Here is a 15,521-nt window from a genome sequence, read left to right on the forward strand (position 1 = left end):
TATTAAAATCGCTACTATTGATACATATTGATACATATGCGATAAACTAATTGTATACATATATGTTAAAAATATGTTAAAAATAGTATTTTAAAAAAAATTAACAATCATACAAGAATTTAAATGTTTTAAAAATGTATTTCGATATAATGAATAAGAATTGCTTTTGGAATAGTTGTCTTAATAATAGTGATTTATATTTGATGATGAATATTTTAGTGTAAATAATGTATAATAATATACAAATAAAATAGATATTTAATTATTTCACTAATATTCATCGTCAAATGAATTAATAGATTAAAATGAAAAAAATATACATTTATTCTGGCAATGAGTATGATGGTACAAAATAAGATTGTGAAAGTATTTAAATTTTTTTTTTGTTGTCTATTGAACAAATCAAAACGTACAGATCATAGTATCTAGTCTATAAAAATTGAATTTCTAATTTATTAAATTTATCAAATTTTTTTTTTTTTTAATTAACACGTTGTTTATTACATTTATAATGAATCAATAGATTAATAAATTGGTATAGAAAATGATACTTAATAAAATGAAATATAATTATTCATTTTAAAAAAATGAAAATATAAATTTATTGGAATAAAATATTAATAAACAATGTATTAATTGACTATTATTATATATTATATATATTATAATTGATTATTGATTTTTTTACATTACTTTTACATTATTTTTTGCTATTTTTTTCTTTCTTTTTTATATATAAAGAATTATTAATCAGAAATTTTTAAACTAATATAAGTTTATAATATAAAATTTTTTTAATGATTTTAAATTTCTTTGTAATTGTAATATTTAAGAAACTTTGGTTAAATTGATAAATAATCATCTATGTACATATATATATATATATACACATTATCCGATGTTATGCAAGAATTAAGGATATGAAAGCGCTTATATTAAATACAAAAGAAAAGATGATTGCTCAATGAGCAAATTAAAAGATGTAGTTTCTATTATTATAAATTACAAAATAGTTTTATAATTCCACGCACATATACAATTATTTTTTATATAACTTTGTAAATTAATTTTTTTCTTTATTATATTATTTTTTTCGAATTAGTAAGAATTGTTATTTATTTATAATTATAATATTTTTGGAAATAATATATAATAATTATATAACTTTAATCTCATGATTTTAAATCCAAAAATATTTTATATTATATCATCCATTATTTATTATCATAATTTTGAAATTTAGAATTTTAATTATATTTTGTTCTAGGACGAATTAACAAAAATAAGAATTAATGATTGTGATTGCTATTGTATATATATCACTATTGTTTTGTATATGTGTGTTAATCATACAAATTTCATTGATTTTTTGCTTGCATGATTTTTTTTATAAAAATAAAAAGAAAATTTATAAGTAATAGATTTTACATAAAAAAATGTACAAAAAAAGAAAAAAATAATATATTTGGAAACTATATAAACCTATTTAAAAATGTGAATTTTAAATATATCGATGTTATAATGCATTTAAAAAAATTTTCACATTTAATATCAAATAAAAAGGAAAAAATTATATTCATAAAACACATGAAAGATTATCATTTGTATAATATTCTTAATTTTGATAATCATATACTCTTACATAAACATATACAATTATCTTTTATATATACATGTATATACATATTTTCTTACTGATTTTTGAGCGAAATATTTTGATGTCATTCATTTCATCATTTATTTTTTAAAAAAATGTTTATATATTATCTATTATATGTTTTCTTGAAAAAAAAATAAATATCTCATATTAATATAATTTTAAATAATAAATGATTAGTGATAAGATGATAAAATGTATTACGAATTAATTAATTTTTCACTATTTAAAAAAAATCAAATTTCTTTTGTATATTTTTGAATATTAAACAATGAAATTAATTTCACCATATTTTAAGTTATGAAACAGAATTAGACATGACACATTTAACATATACACGATTTCCAATGCGTTTATTTGCAAATTTATGTATGTATGTACGCAAATAAATGTTACAAAAGACGTTCAATGTATACTTAATGGAACTATTCCGAATCATTTTTTTATTTTATATTATATAAATTATAAATTTCTTTTATTTTTTAATAATATTTTATATGAATTTTTATATCTTGCTGGATCAAGTTTTTGTTTATTTTTCAATGCTTCACATCATTTATATCATCAAGATACATTATGTATTTATAAATTGTTCTGTAGATATATTAAATTTTCTTCTATATTAGATATTCTATAGATATAATATATATACATAATACATAATGTAGAATCGAAAATTTATATTTTTTTATATTATATTATAAAGATTAAGATACATTGTAATTTTAAAATAAAATCGATGAAAAAATATTTAATTAATATGTATTTGTTCATGATCACGCGCTAATTATGGGTAGCAAATAGTAGAAAAAAAAAGATAAAATAAAAATTGACTGTCAACGCCATCTCTTGAATGCCGAAAATATTTCTTTAAAAAATCTCAAAAGACACTTTTGTTTTCAATTTTTTTATTTCATTCTATCTTTAAAGAAAAGTCTTTAATACTTAAAATGATACTAAAAATCAATTCTTATTTTCTTTATCTTTCTCGTATTATTTGCTTTCCTTGTTTATATTAATTTCATCTACGGCATTTAAAAATGACGCAGATTTCTGAAATTTTATCTCTTATTATCTTTTTTCTTTTTGTTTATATTTTTTTTATAAAATTTATGCACTCAAGAAAAGCAATAATCTCAATATTTAATTAACTTTATTATTTTTTTTATTTAGCATATATAAAAATTTTAACATCAAATTTTTATATGCAAATATATATATTTTATGTGTCTATTTTAGTATGTCATACATATTTTACATATATGTTAATATATTTATGGGATTAAAATTATCAAATAAGTAATGATTTATTGTTACTTATATATATATATTAAATTTAAAAAATGTGAAATTTAAAAACAAAAAATTAAATTCTTAATAAATATCTTCTACAGAAATCTACTTTATCCTTAGTAGGAGATCAGAGAAAAAAATTACATACATATATGTATAACTAAAGATCAAGTCAGGTTTGAAATTGACTATTTCTGTAATAATTAACATTTTATAATAGCTATTTTATTTTTTATATTTTCATATTTCATATTTTATATTTTTATCGATTATTGATTTTATATTATTACATTATTATTAATTATTATTATATAATGTGTTTTCTTTTTAATCAATTAATATTTTTAAATTGATGCAATTAGATCTTACTTGATAATATTTTTTATGTAAATGTTTGACTATACTTATATTTCATTCTATTTTATTTGTGTCAAAGAAGTTTCTGAATGTAAAATTATAAAATATTATTCATTTTCAACTTGAAGTGCATAATTAAATTTACTTATCTTGATCTTAATATATGTTATCAATGATGATGATTAATAATTAAATTATTCGTACAATAACGTTGACAATATATTTAAATTACAATTAATATAATAAAATAAAAAAAGAAGCATTTTAATATCAGTTTTTGATTATTAAAATTTATCTCATTGAATTTTAATCGCCTAAACTGAAATATTGTTACACGCACATAAAGTAAAAGTAAGAAAAGTGTTCAAAAGATAAAATGAATTGTTTAATTATTAAATTATTCTTATATAATTTAATATAACTATAATACAAATTTATATTAATTTTCTAATTTTAAAAAATTTGAAAAAATGAAAAAATTTTAATATTCTATTCATCTTTTAACAAGAATTTTAAAAAAATCTAAATTTTACTATTATTTTTTAATAAATAAAAAAATGAATTTTTAAGAACATCTTAATGTATCTTTTATCTTAAAAATTATATGATATAATTTATTATTTATAAATATATACGAATTTCATCAAAATTAAGATTTTTATATTTATTCATATTTCCATTTAATTTCATAATTTTCGACAACAATATGTATTTTCATATATCCAAAGTATCAAAAGTATCGAACATATAATTTGAATCGATCTCATGATTGCCAAAAATGAAAGTTCTAAAAAGGAAGATACATTCAGATAAAAAAAAAACCAACGAAAGAAAATGAAAGATAAGAAACAAGTTAGAGAAAAGCATGAGAGTTCAACATTTGTGGAAAAAGAAAGAATACGAAGCAATAAGGAGAAAGCGAGAAAAAGTTAGGAAGGGTTGGAAGGAGGGAGCACAGGTGTGGCTGCTACGTCTGGGGCACCTCCAAGTGTAATACTATCCGTCGTGCAGAGAGGAGTATTCTCTTTCCAGTCTGCCATAATATTTCGAGCATTCAGTGAATTGTTTCATTGTCGCGTATCTTCAACAGGTTGGTCGTCTACATTGCTGGTTAGCAAAGTTTCACTACTTGAGTCAGTGAAATTCAAGTAAAGTTTAAAGTGTCATGCATTATTTTATTAAAAAATTTCTAAATGTTAATTCAAATTGAAAGTTTATCGAAAATATTGAAGTGAAATTGAAATTTAGAAATTCTGATAAAAGATGAAAGCAAAAAAATTCTTTTAGTGATTTGTATACGAATACACCGGTAACTTGGATGAATCACGATTTTGTCCTTCCTCCTCTTTCTCTTCCATCACCATTTCTTGGTTTGAACGGTGAGTACTAAGATTAAATAATTATTTTTAATCTCTAAATGATATCGATAATTTATAACGAAATAATAAAATTGATCATTCTTTTTTCTTTTTTTATTAATAACAAACATATTATAGCTTTTCTTCAATTATTCATTTTATTTATTATAAAAATTATATTTTTTTTATGAAAATAAAAAATATAAAAGCCTTATTATTCAATAATTTAATAATTTCATAAAAGAAAAAAAAAGAAAGAGATTTAAAAAAAAATGATTACTAAAAAAAGATTTAAATTAAAAATGAAATAATTTAATTGGTATATATTAAAATTGGTATAATAATTAAAATTGGTAAAAATAAAAACTTAGTTTGTATTTAATGATAATATTTTATTGAATTTTTGAAATTATATACGAATTATTTTATATTATTTTATATAACTAAAAATAACTATACTTTATATGATAATATAAATAAATATAATTTAATTATTGTGAATGATTTAAAAATTAAACATCTTAAAAATATTCTATAAAAAAAACAAAAATAGATAATTTTAAAAATGAAGAATTTTTTATATGAAAATAGTTTTTACTCAATATCACCTGTTGCGTGGGTTGACGTTTTACAAAGAGTATGATTCGACGACCTACTTCAGTTCTATCATTGATGCGCTACATCTATTAATGTCTTGAAATAAAATAAAAATATTTTAATCACAAAACAAGATAAAATTAAAAAAAAATTATCAAATATATACTCATTTAAAGAATATTTTTACTTACTGTAAAAATAGAATTTTTATATAATAATAATCATGTGATAATCATAATAATCATATTGTAAGGTGTTACTTCTTGCAATTATTAATATATTTATAAATACTATAATTACTATTTTTTATATATTTTTATATAAATATATAATTTAACAATATATCTTATTGTATTTTATTTGATATATAATTTTAAATTTGTTTAAAAAAATTTAATAATAGAAAAGATTTACATATAATATTATTTACTATTAAATTATTTTATTTTGAAGAAAAGATATTAATTCACTCTAATTTAATTTCTTTATTGGTATTAGCGTTATTGAATTTCTATTCAACTGAAATTTATTCATTAAATATTCTACCGTTGCATGATCACACGTCGCGTTTATATTTACGTCATCCTTGATGCGTTCAATGCATGAATCAAAAACATTTTCTCCATCTCTATTTATTGTTTTAGTGATTGATTTATTTTCAAGTTTCAATTTTTTTCTTTTTGGATTGTAGTCCTCAAGACATGTATGCATAATATCTCTTGATCTTTTATTTGATTGTTTCTTTTCAATAATAATTTCGCAAGATTTTTGCTTTGAAATATGGTCCTTTCTTTCACATATCTTTATTTCATTTTTATTTTTTAAAACTTCTGTCCTTTTATTCTCATTTTTTTGTTCACATTGATTATTATAAGTTTTGATATTAATTATTTCTTTTAATTTAGAAAATTTAGAAATATTTTCTTGAGAATAATAAGGTTTTAAAGATATCTCTTTTCTATCTGAATTGTATTTATTTAATAAAGAATTTATTATCGCAAGTTTGCTTGTCTCTATCGTGTTAGAATTATCTTTCGCGCATTTTAATGTATTTTTTGTATTAATTTCAATATAATTTTTTTCTAATTGTTCTTTAATTAATATATTTTCAATAAACAATGGTTTTTGTTTGTCTTTCATTAACTTATTTTTATATTGTTCACTACATAATATATCATCATTTTTATGTACAATAATATTATTACTAGAATTTTCTGATATTTGTATTTTCAAACTGTCTTCTGTTTTTTCTGTAATATTTAATTCTATTTCTTTTTTCTTTACGAATTCATTAATATCACGACTAAGAATTGAAACATAAAATTCAAAATTATTTTCAAATAATTATTTCAAACTTGCATACTAATAATACTTACCCGTATGTGATTCCTTTCATTTTTTCTGAATACATAATAAATTTAAATGTTCTAATCGTTACCATTTCTTCATTTATACAGACATCGCAATTCATTTTACAAGACGGTATTTTGTATCCAAAATATTCACTAATGATTTCATGTCGACATCTAAGCAAGATTTTAATATTTATTTTCGAAAAATTATAAAAAAGAATTCGAAGGAATATCTAATTTAAGTTTCTTACTTTACTGAAAGACAATAGGATACGAATTTTTCATATTCGAGTAATCGTTTCTTGATATGATTCATATTGTTCATTAGTCTATGATTTTCAATAACAAATTTTACAGCAAGATATTCTTTCATGCTAAAATATATTCTACAATATACACGACTATTATTTGAACATATTTGTGCAGTTTCTTTATAATATTTGCTAATATTCTCAGGCACTGTCCAATAAACTATACATCTAATTAAATAAATAATTTTATAAGTCATTTAGAATAGAAAATTAATGATGAATTTATTGTGATATATGCAAACCTAATTGATTTCTTGTGAATAAATCCATAATCATATGTTGTAATGATAACATGAACTTTTCCAGATATCCAATTATTTTCAATATTATATTTTGTACTATTATTTAATTCTAAAATACATTATAAATTAACTTTTAAATATAAGGATGTAAGTAATTTGATTTAATTTTATACTTTACTTACTATGATGATAGGTAAGTGAAGATATGCCTAAAGTATTTAATTCCTTTTTTAACAATTCTGCAGTGATTATATCTCTACAGTAAATAACGCCAAATTTTTTATGTATCTAAATACAGATAATCTTCATAATTATGTATTTTATAATCTCATGATGAGACAAATAAATTTACCTCCTGAGAAGATAAATCTAAGAAACCAAAAGTTTGTACAAAAAATTTTCTAAGATGATCAAATGGATGAGAAATTATATCTAAAAACCAGACATCATAAAGTATATTGATTTGTTGTACAGGCATTCTAAAAATTTTTGGACTTTCTAATGGTAATAATTTGCAAATATCTTCAATTACCTGTTGAAATATTTTATTCAGAAGAATCAAATATATATATTTAATGACAATAATTTGAATTACTTTTATTACCTTATAAGTAACAGTTGTAGTTACTAGAATTTTTGGAATATGTTTATATATTTCATGAATTTTAATAATTTTTGCATAACAAGGTATATATTCATATCCCCATTCACTTATACAATGTACTTCATTGAATACAATATAAGATAATATTGTACGCTCTTTCAATGAAAGTATAAGTTGCTGTCAATGTTTTTAAATTAATTAAAAATTATTTTAAAAGATTTAAAGTACTATTTACCATAAAATATGTCATTGTCCCCATTTCAGGAGTTGCATACAATAATGATATTGTTGGACATTTTGATGCTAAATCATTCAAAATATTATCTCTTTCATTTGTTTTTGACTTTTTACTTAAAAAAGCAGCATTAATTTGTTTGCTTTTTAAAAATTCTATTTCTTTCTAAAAATATATATGAATATTTAATAAATAAAGTATTTAATAAATATTGATAAGATTAGTTAAAAATGCTTTTTTATTTCATTAACTTTTCTAATATATTAGAATTTTTACCTTAATAAAAGATAATTTTGGAGAGAAGATAATTCCAACTTTGTTCTTATATAAAAGAACTGGTAATTGAAAACAAAGAGATCTACCAAATCCAGGAGGCATTGATATAAATATATTTTTAAAACCTATAATATTTTATTGTAATTTTATTCTCTTTTTATTAAATTTTACAATATTGACCATTTTATTATATAATTTTATAACAAAATTTTATAATATAATTGGCGGGAAAATTCTCATTTTTACAATATATATTTTTTATAAAATATATTTTTATTTTATTTTACATTAAAAGCATTATATATATACGTAATAAAATATTTCTTATTTTTATCAAAAATTTATATAAATAACAATATAGTAGTTTACAAAAAATTTTAATTCAAAGAGAATACTAACCTTTACAAATAGCAATTATAGCTTTCTTCTGAACATTGTTTTTAAAATTTTCATAACCAAAAACAGATTTTAAGATGCTCACAATATTTTTATCAATATTCATATTTACTATGTAACTGTAATTGTATAAATTTATTTTTATTTAAATAATACCTTAATATAATACGTAATTTAAAACTTCCTTACACACTTAATCGCAAGAAACTAACCTTAATGATCACATGGAATAAAATTTAAAATTTATTAGTACCGCCAATATGATTCAACCAATTAAAAATCATAATTTACAATATAATTTCATAATAATATTTAAAAATTAAATTTTTATTGTTAAAGATATAAAAAAAATTAAAATTTCAAGCAATGGATTTCAATTCAGCATTTGAAAAAAAATTTTTGTATAAAAAATAAAAAATAAAAAATAAAAAAATATAGAATTATATTTTTATTTCATTTTGGCAAATGAACTTATATGTAAGTAATACAAAAATCAAATAAAATTATTACCAATATTTACGATATTATAGTTAATTTATATTTTATATACATATTTTAGATGCATAATGAAGAGATTTTATGCAATATTTTTTTTAATATATGCATCTACTGCACAATTATCCAATAAATGCAATGATCCTAATTGGCACACATTGGAGATGTTACAAAATGCCAAATCAGATTGCGGACCATTTTTTAAAAATCGTTGCTACTGTATGAAAACATGTTATGAAAATCATTATCAATATGTTGTTAATTGCACTAATTCTGGATTTAATACTACGGCACCGCTATCACATTTGCCGAATAAAACACAAGTAAAATTATTATATTAAATTCATATTTTATATTATATTCATATTTTTTTATAATATTTGAATCATATTTTTATAATTATAATAATTATAATATATTATAATATAATTATAATATTTTTATAAATATAATATAATTAATTATATTAATTAATATCATATATATCAAATATTATATATTTTTATAATATTAAATATTATTAAATATTATATATTTTTAGGTACTCATTTTTACCGGAAATTATATCGAAGAACTTCCATGGAATGTATTTGGTACTTTGGACAGCTTACCTAATCTAAGAGTTATCGATATGTCAAATAATAAAATAAGGGAAATTCGAGGAAAAACATATCATCATGTTCAACGCGTTGAACGACTTATTTTAGATTTCAATAATCTTTCATTAGATCCTGAAAGAAGGCATCCTAGAGTATTCTCTAATTTTGTGTCTCTTTTGGAACTCCATTTAACTGATGCTTTCGAAAATGGACCACCAAGAGATCTTGCAGCGACATTACACGATATTTTTGTAAATAGGTATCAGATTAATTAATTTCAATTGATTCAATAAATTTATAATATTATTAATGAAAATTTATTATTATTATAGTAATTTAACACAATTGATAAAGCTCCATTTAGAACAAAATGAAATATCAGAATTTCGAGACAGTAATGTATTCTGTGACCTTCCAAATCTTTTGGATCTCTATTTAGGAGATAATATTTTGACTGCTTTACATTTTAATATATCTTGTCTCCACAAATTACATTTCTTAGATCTCCAACGAAATAAGTTTACAAAAATTGTTGAACGTGATCTGCATATCATGGATACACTTGTTAAACATAATCAAAACATAGCAGTGGATTTTACTGCAAATCCATTTGAATGTTCCTGTAAACTGAACCCATTTATCAAATGGTTGAATAAAACGAAAGTGTTCGTTCGTAACAAAGACAATTTGAGATGTTACGAAGGTATGAATTATACATAAAAATTAGTATATATAATCAAATATAATATGAAATAAAATATAATCATTTTCTTTATAGATAATATATCTCATGAATTATATGAAATAAAAAACTGCACACCAAAATTATTCTCATCAACAGTACATGGTGCAACTATTTTATTGTTTTTACTTTCAATAGTGTTAATAGGACTAGTGTGCGCTTTAATTTATGTACAACGCACAAAATTACAAAAGAAAATCGAACCCATATTAGATTCGGTAAACAAGAAGGTGCGATATACATCGATAGCAACCGGTGATACACGTGAAGATGTATAAATAGAAAAAAAATTTTTAAATTAGTGATTAGAGAAGATTTGATTAAATTAACATCTTTTTTAAAAGAGTCAAACATTTTATTTTAGTATATTTTTAAATTAAAGAAAAATTCTTTTTTTATTGTATAATACATGAACATTTAATTTGTTTTGTATTATAAATAGTTTAAAATTCATAATATAATGAGGCATTAATATTTATAAGATATATATAACAATTAATTTAGAATCTAAATAAAAAGAATAGATATATTATTGAGAATATGATTCTTCAATTTATTTGTTAGAACATTAATGTTGGACTTGTTGAAATAGTAATTTTGATATTGTTATTGCCTCGAATATGTTAATAGCAAATAAACATTATTATATTTGCATTATATGTGTATTCATTTATCAGATTTCCCTATTTATTTATTGCCTTCAAAAAATTTATAAAAAATTTATAAAAAAATAAATACATAATATTTTTAGCTTTATTACATCTTATCGTTAGCTATCAGATCATTGACATCCTTAAGATTAGATAATGTTATAGCTTTAATATAGTAGTTCCGCAGTATGCATCGAAAATTCTCTTATAAATCTAAATGCATCAGTGAATCTAACTATATAATTTTTATATAATAAAGAATGTCATCAGTTAAACGTCTTCGTCTCGATGAAGTCGTTACATCATTTCCAGAACTAGGACCCACAGTTCCAGATGGTGGTTATGCATGGATTATTCTTTTTGGAGTTTTTTTAGTTCAGGTATTTAAATCAAATATGAAAATGATTAAATAATTACTATTAAAATGATTATTAATTTGATAAATAGTTAATGATAAATAATTTTCTTAATCTTTTTTAATTTAATAATTATTTAATAATTATTATAATTATTAATAATTTAATAATTTTATAATTATTAATTTAATAAATATTATAATTATTATTTATAGATAAAATAGATATATAGATAGAATATTTAATTATTCCTGTGATATAAAAATATAATATCTTACATAAAATAATCGTAAAAATTTTTAAAATCTAAACAATTATTGTTTTAATCTAAACAACAATCTAAAATAAAATAACAACGAAACTAAATAATTTATCTATTGTTTTTTATAATATAATTTTGTAACAGTATCAATAGATATTTTTCATAGAATCAAAATGAATTTCTATTATTTCATTTTATTACAAAAATATATAATTTATAAAATATATTATTTTTTTTAAAAATTAGATAAATATAAAATTTTCAATGTTAAATTTTTTTTACATTTTAATAAATGATATTATAAATATTAAATCTATATATTAATTTTCAAAAAGTTTTTGAAGTTAAGTTTGCTAATAAAAAAATTTTGTCATTATTTTTACAGATGACTGTTCCAAGCATACTAGCAATGTATGGGATAGTATTAGCATATATACGTGAAACTGAATCTGTCGATTTTGATATATGGAATGAAAAAATTATTTTAACACCTATACTATTTACTGCATTTTGGAACATAGCTGGTAAATAGATAAATAAATTAAATATAAAATATTTTACATATAATTACGATTTAAAATTAATATATAAAATTACTATTTTATGTATTATATAATTTCTAGTCTATAAAACTAATTCATTGAATTTATTTTTTAGATCCTTGGACACGGATGATTGTGAGTATGGCGTCTATGCCACGTTTAATAGGAATAATAGGAATAATTCTCTTGGTAATTGGAATTATAGCATCCGGGTATCTTGCAACGGGCGGGGTTGGTGCTTATTTGGCCAGCACCAGTGCAGGTGCAGTGATGGGTATAGGTGCTAGTTTCATTATTCTATTAAGTGACTATGTTTTAAGGAAATACTTCAGAAGGAAACTCCATTTAGCATTGACGTTGAAAAACATTGGTGTTTCATTCGGTCTTTTATTTATTCCAAGTATAACAAATTTGCTATTGCATGAAGCTAAATTGAAAACTGGTTTACAACTGATAACCACAATATTATTGCCTACTGTATTTGGAATATTGACTTTTCGGTTGCCTCCTGTTCAACAAACTTCTCCTTACAGGTTTTTTATTAAAAATCTTAAATAATAATCAATAAGAAATAAAGAGAAAGAGAAAAAGAAAGAGAAACTTATTTTTAATATTTAAAATAAAAATTTAATCTGATATTAACTTACAGTCTTCTTTTATCAACTGAAGATGATACTGAACTTCCTGTAAGAATCTCTTCAAATCTTCCTGAGAATTCACAATATGAGGATAGTCAAGATAACATAGAAAATTTCCAATATAGTCAAGCTGATGAAAAAATAAATGCAGGAGGATTTTTAAATGAAGGAAATAATATTTATGCCTATGAAGATTTAGATGAAGACATAGATTTATTTGTAAATCCAGTAGTTCATTTGGACAACAAATGGAAACAACAATTTCGAGTTCTTAAGAATTTTCGATTTTGGGCTGCAATAATCGGCTGGATTGGAATGAAAACATCTATTCTTTTCTTTTGGCTTTTATTGCCAATTTTATCGTATGACATTGTAAATAATTTTAATCTTTCGATATTTTTATCTATCTTGGCTGGATTTAGTACTTTTTTATCGAATCTAATCACTTATAAAGTATTAAAATTTACAAATCAAACTAGAAGATTATATTTTGGCATAGCATCTTTGTCTTGTAGTGTTAGTTTAATAGGTATATAATAAATTATATTATATTTTTATATATATATTAAGATATTTATTTGCAAAAAAAAAAAAAAAATATGTCATTTTTAGGTCTAACTCGTGCAACTAACTATTTATGGATAATGATTTTTACATTTCTTGGTGGTGTTAGTATTGGTAGTTTATCAACTTGTCAGGATTCGTCTTTGTATGATGTTCTTGGTATTGAAATGATACGTTCCAGTTACAAAGGATTTTCAACTATTGTAGGTTTATGCATTCTTAGTTTTTGCTTTATACATAGTAAGTGTTTCTTATAACAAAATTTTATTTCGATAAAAAATCAAATTAAAAATTACAAATGTAAACAAATTAAGAAAAGAAATTAAAAGTTATAAACAAGTCATATAGAATTTTTGATTACAGATACAATTTTTTGTTTGAGTCTCGTTGCGCTTTTACAATTTCTCGGTGGACTCTATTGGATCTCATCGCCTACTTTGAATTTAATTAAAGCTACTCGTTATAGATCTCATAAAATTAAAATTAACGAAGACGAGATATGATATAAAATTAATATACATAGATATTTAAAAATTATTGTAATTTTATCCTAATTTAACGATATTTACAAAAGTATTTATATTAATCACAATAATTTGTTTTTTTCTGAATTTTTTTAAAATTAAAGATAGTGTAGTATATATAAAATCGTAAAAATAGACATTTCTTAAAAAATAAAAAATAGGCATTAAATTAGACATTATCTATAATAAAATATATATACGATCTACTATAAAATAATAAATACGATCTCTTTTTATGATAGTATCTCAAATGATTTTTTTTTATAGATTGATTTTATATTATTTGTATATATATATATATTTATGTTTATATGTATATATATATATATATATATATATATATATACATACGTACACATATATATATAATATAAACATAAACATATATGTATACACGAATAAAATATAAATCTTTTAATATATGATATGATATTCTATGCTAATCATAAAATAAATATGATATTTTTATCTCTGTAAATTACTTATAAATATTTTTGCATATATACGAAATAAATTGTTTTTAAAATAAAAATTATTTTATTGATGTGCGTTTTTTAATAATATCTTGACTTAAAATATGAAAAAAAAATATATAAAAAAAGAAGAAAAATAAATCTTTTATCTAATGTACCATTTGAATATACATACATATATCATTTGCACATTTTGAGATCGTTAGATTCGGTCTCTTATTGCTTAGACAGACTTACATAACGATTTTGTACCTTGTTTGCCAATTTATATAATAAATGATCTTATTTAATAAGATTTTAGACATAGTGATAAATATTCTTAATTCCATTATTATAACCTTCAATTTTTTTCACATATAAAGATAAAAAAATAAATATGATTAAATTTTGTAATATATAACACTTCCAAATTTACAAGGCACTTTCGTAAAAATCATTGATTATATCTTATTTATTCTGTTAAAATTTGTTATTTCAAGTAAAAAAAAATTTGTTTTTATATTATTTTAAATATCACAAAATCTTTTGCATAATTTTGATATACCGTTATACTTTTTTATCTATCTAAATTAAGATACAATTTTTTATCTGTTATGAATATTAATAAAATACAATCATTTTTTAAATAAATTTTTAAAGATCAGTTGTGATATAACTACTTATTTTAAATAGATTATTTATCGATTATATTATATCAAATATTCTATTGTATTTACTAAATACATATATATCATATTATGAAAAGAAACAATCCAACACATTTAGAATAACAATTATGAGTATATAATTTTATAAATACAATATCCATCTAACTATTCATTATATTATTATTTAACTATGTACATGCATATATACTGAGCAATTGGAATACATTTGTATTTTTGTTTCATTTATCTTATGATATTATTTTAAGATTTTTTAAACATTTTTTCAAAGCTCAGATTAACACATAAAAATTTGATTTTGATAAAAAACGAGACTAATTATTTAAAATTTTT

General features: G+C 20.3%; 3 protein-coding genes across 6 annotated transcripts; 2 read left to right on the forward strand and 1 right to left on the reverse strand.

Annotated features, from left to right (window-relative positions):
* The first annotated feature begins 4,284 nt into the window (after nucleotides 1–4,284).
* Nucleotides 4,285–10,906, forward strand: LOC122713694 (phospholipase A2 inhibitor). Of its 3 annotated transcripts, XM_043934390.1 has the most exons (6): nucleotides 4,285–4,397; nucleotides 4,595–4,686; nucleotides 9,238–9,496; nucleotides 9,715–10,031; nucleotides 10,105–10,475; nucleotides 10,551–10,906. In XM_043934390.1, the coding sequence occupies exons 3-6, from the start codon at nucleotides 9,245–9,247 to the stop codon at nucleotides 10,790–10,792; spliced, it is 1,182 nt and encodes a 393-aa protein (XP_043790325.1). In that variant the 5' UTR covers nucleotides 4,285–4,397; nucleotides 4,595–4,686; nucleotides 9,238–9,244; the 3' UTR covers nucleotides 10,793–10,906. The 3 variants fall into 3 exon arrangements, with proteins under 3 accessions (XP_043790325.1, XP_043790323.1, XP_043790324.1); XM_043934388.1 differs by having other exon boundaries at nucleotides 4,310–4,686; XM_043934389.1 differs by lacking the exons at nucleotides 4,285–4,397; nucleotides 4,595–4,686 and adding an exon at nucleotides 9,088–9,155.
* Nucleotides 5,708–8,913, reverse strand: LOC122713692 (ATP-dependent DNA helicase Q5-like). Of its 2 annotated transcripts, XM_043934387.1 has the most exons (10): nucleotides 8,682–8,913; nucleotides 8,283–8,407; nucleotides 8,007–8,171; nucleotides 7,772–7,948; nucleotides 7,520–7,699; nucleotides 7,350–7,455; nucleotides 7,168–7,276; nucleotides 6,866–7,093; nucleotides 6,639–6,788; nucleotides 5,708–6,565 (listed from the first exon to the last, which is right to left on the reverse strand). In XM_043934387.1, the coding sequence occupies exons 1-10, from the start codon at nucleotides 8,782–8,784 to the stop codon at nucleotides 5,734–5,736; spliced, it is 2,175 nt and encodes a 724-aa protein (XP_043790322.1). In that variant the 5' UTR covers nucleotides 8,785–8,913; the 3' UTR covers nucleotides 5,708–5,733. The 2 variants fall into 2 exon arrangements, with proteins under 2 accessions (XP_043790322.1, XP_043790321.1); XM_043934386.1 differs by having other exon boundaries at nucleotides 7,520–7,948.
* A 446-nt stretch (nucleotides 10,907–11,352) lies between the features above and the next one.
* On the forward strand, nucleotides 11,353–14,087 carry LOC122713826 (monocarboxylate transporter 2-like). Its single transcript, XM_043934615.1, has 6 exons — nucleotides 11,353–11,544; nucleotides 12,168–12,306; nucleotides 12,440–12,857; nucleotides 12,974–13,491; nucleotides 13,575–13,766; nucleotides 13,890–14,087. Exons 1-6 carry the CDS (start codon nucleotides 11,425–11,427, stop codon nucleotides 14,027–14,029), a joined length of 1,527 nt encoding a protein of 508 aa, XP_043790550.1. The 5' UTR covers nucleotides 11,353–11,424; the 3' UTR covers nucleotides 14,030–14,087.
* The last annotated feature ends 1,434 nt before the right edge of the window (nucleotides 14,088–15,521 follow it).

Source organism: Apis laboriosa, unplaced genomic scaffold (assembly GCF_014066325.1).
Source record: "Apis laboriosa isolate Shangri-la unplaced genomic scaffold, ASM1406632v1 scaffold26_cov146, whole genome shotgun sequence".
NCBI classification, from domain to species: domain Eukaryota; kingdom Metazoa; phylum Arthropoda; class Insecta; order Hymenoptera; family Apidae; genus Apis; species Apis laboriosa.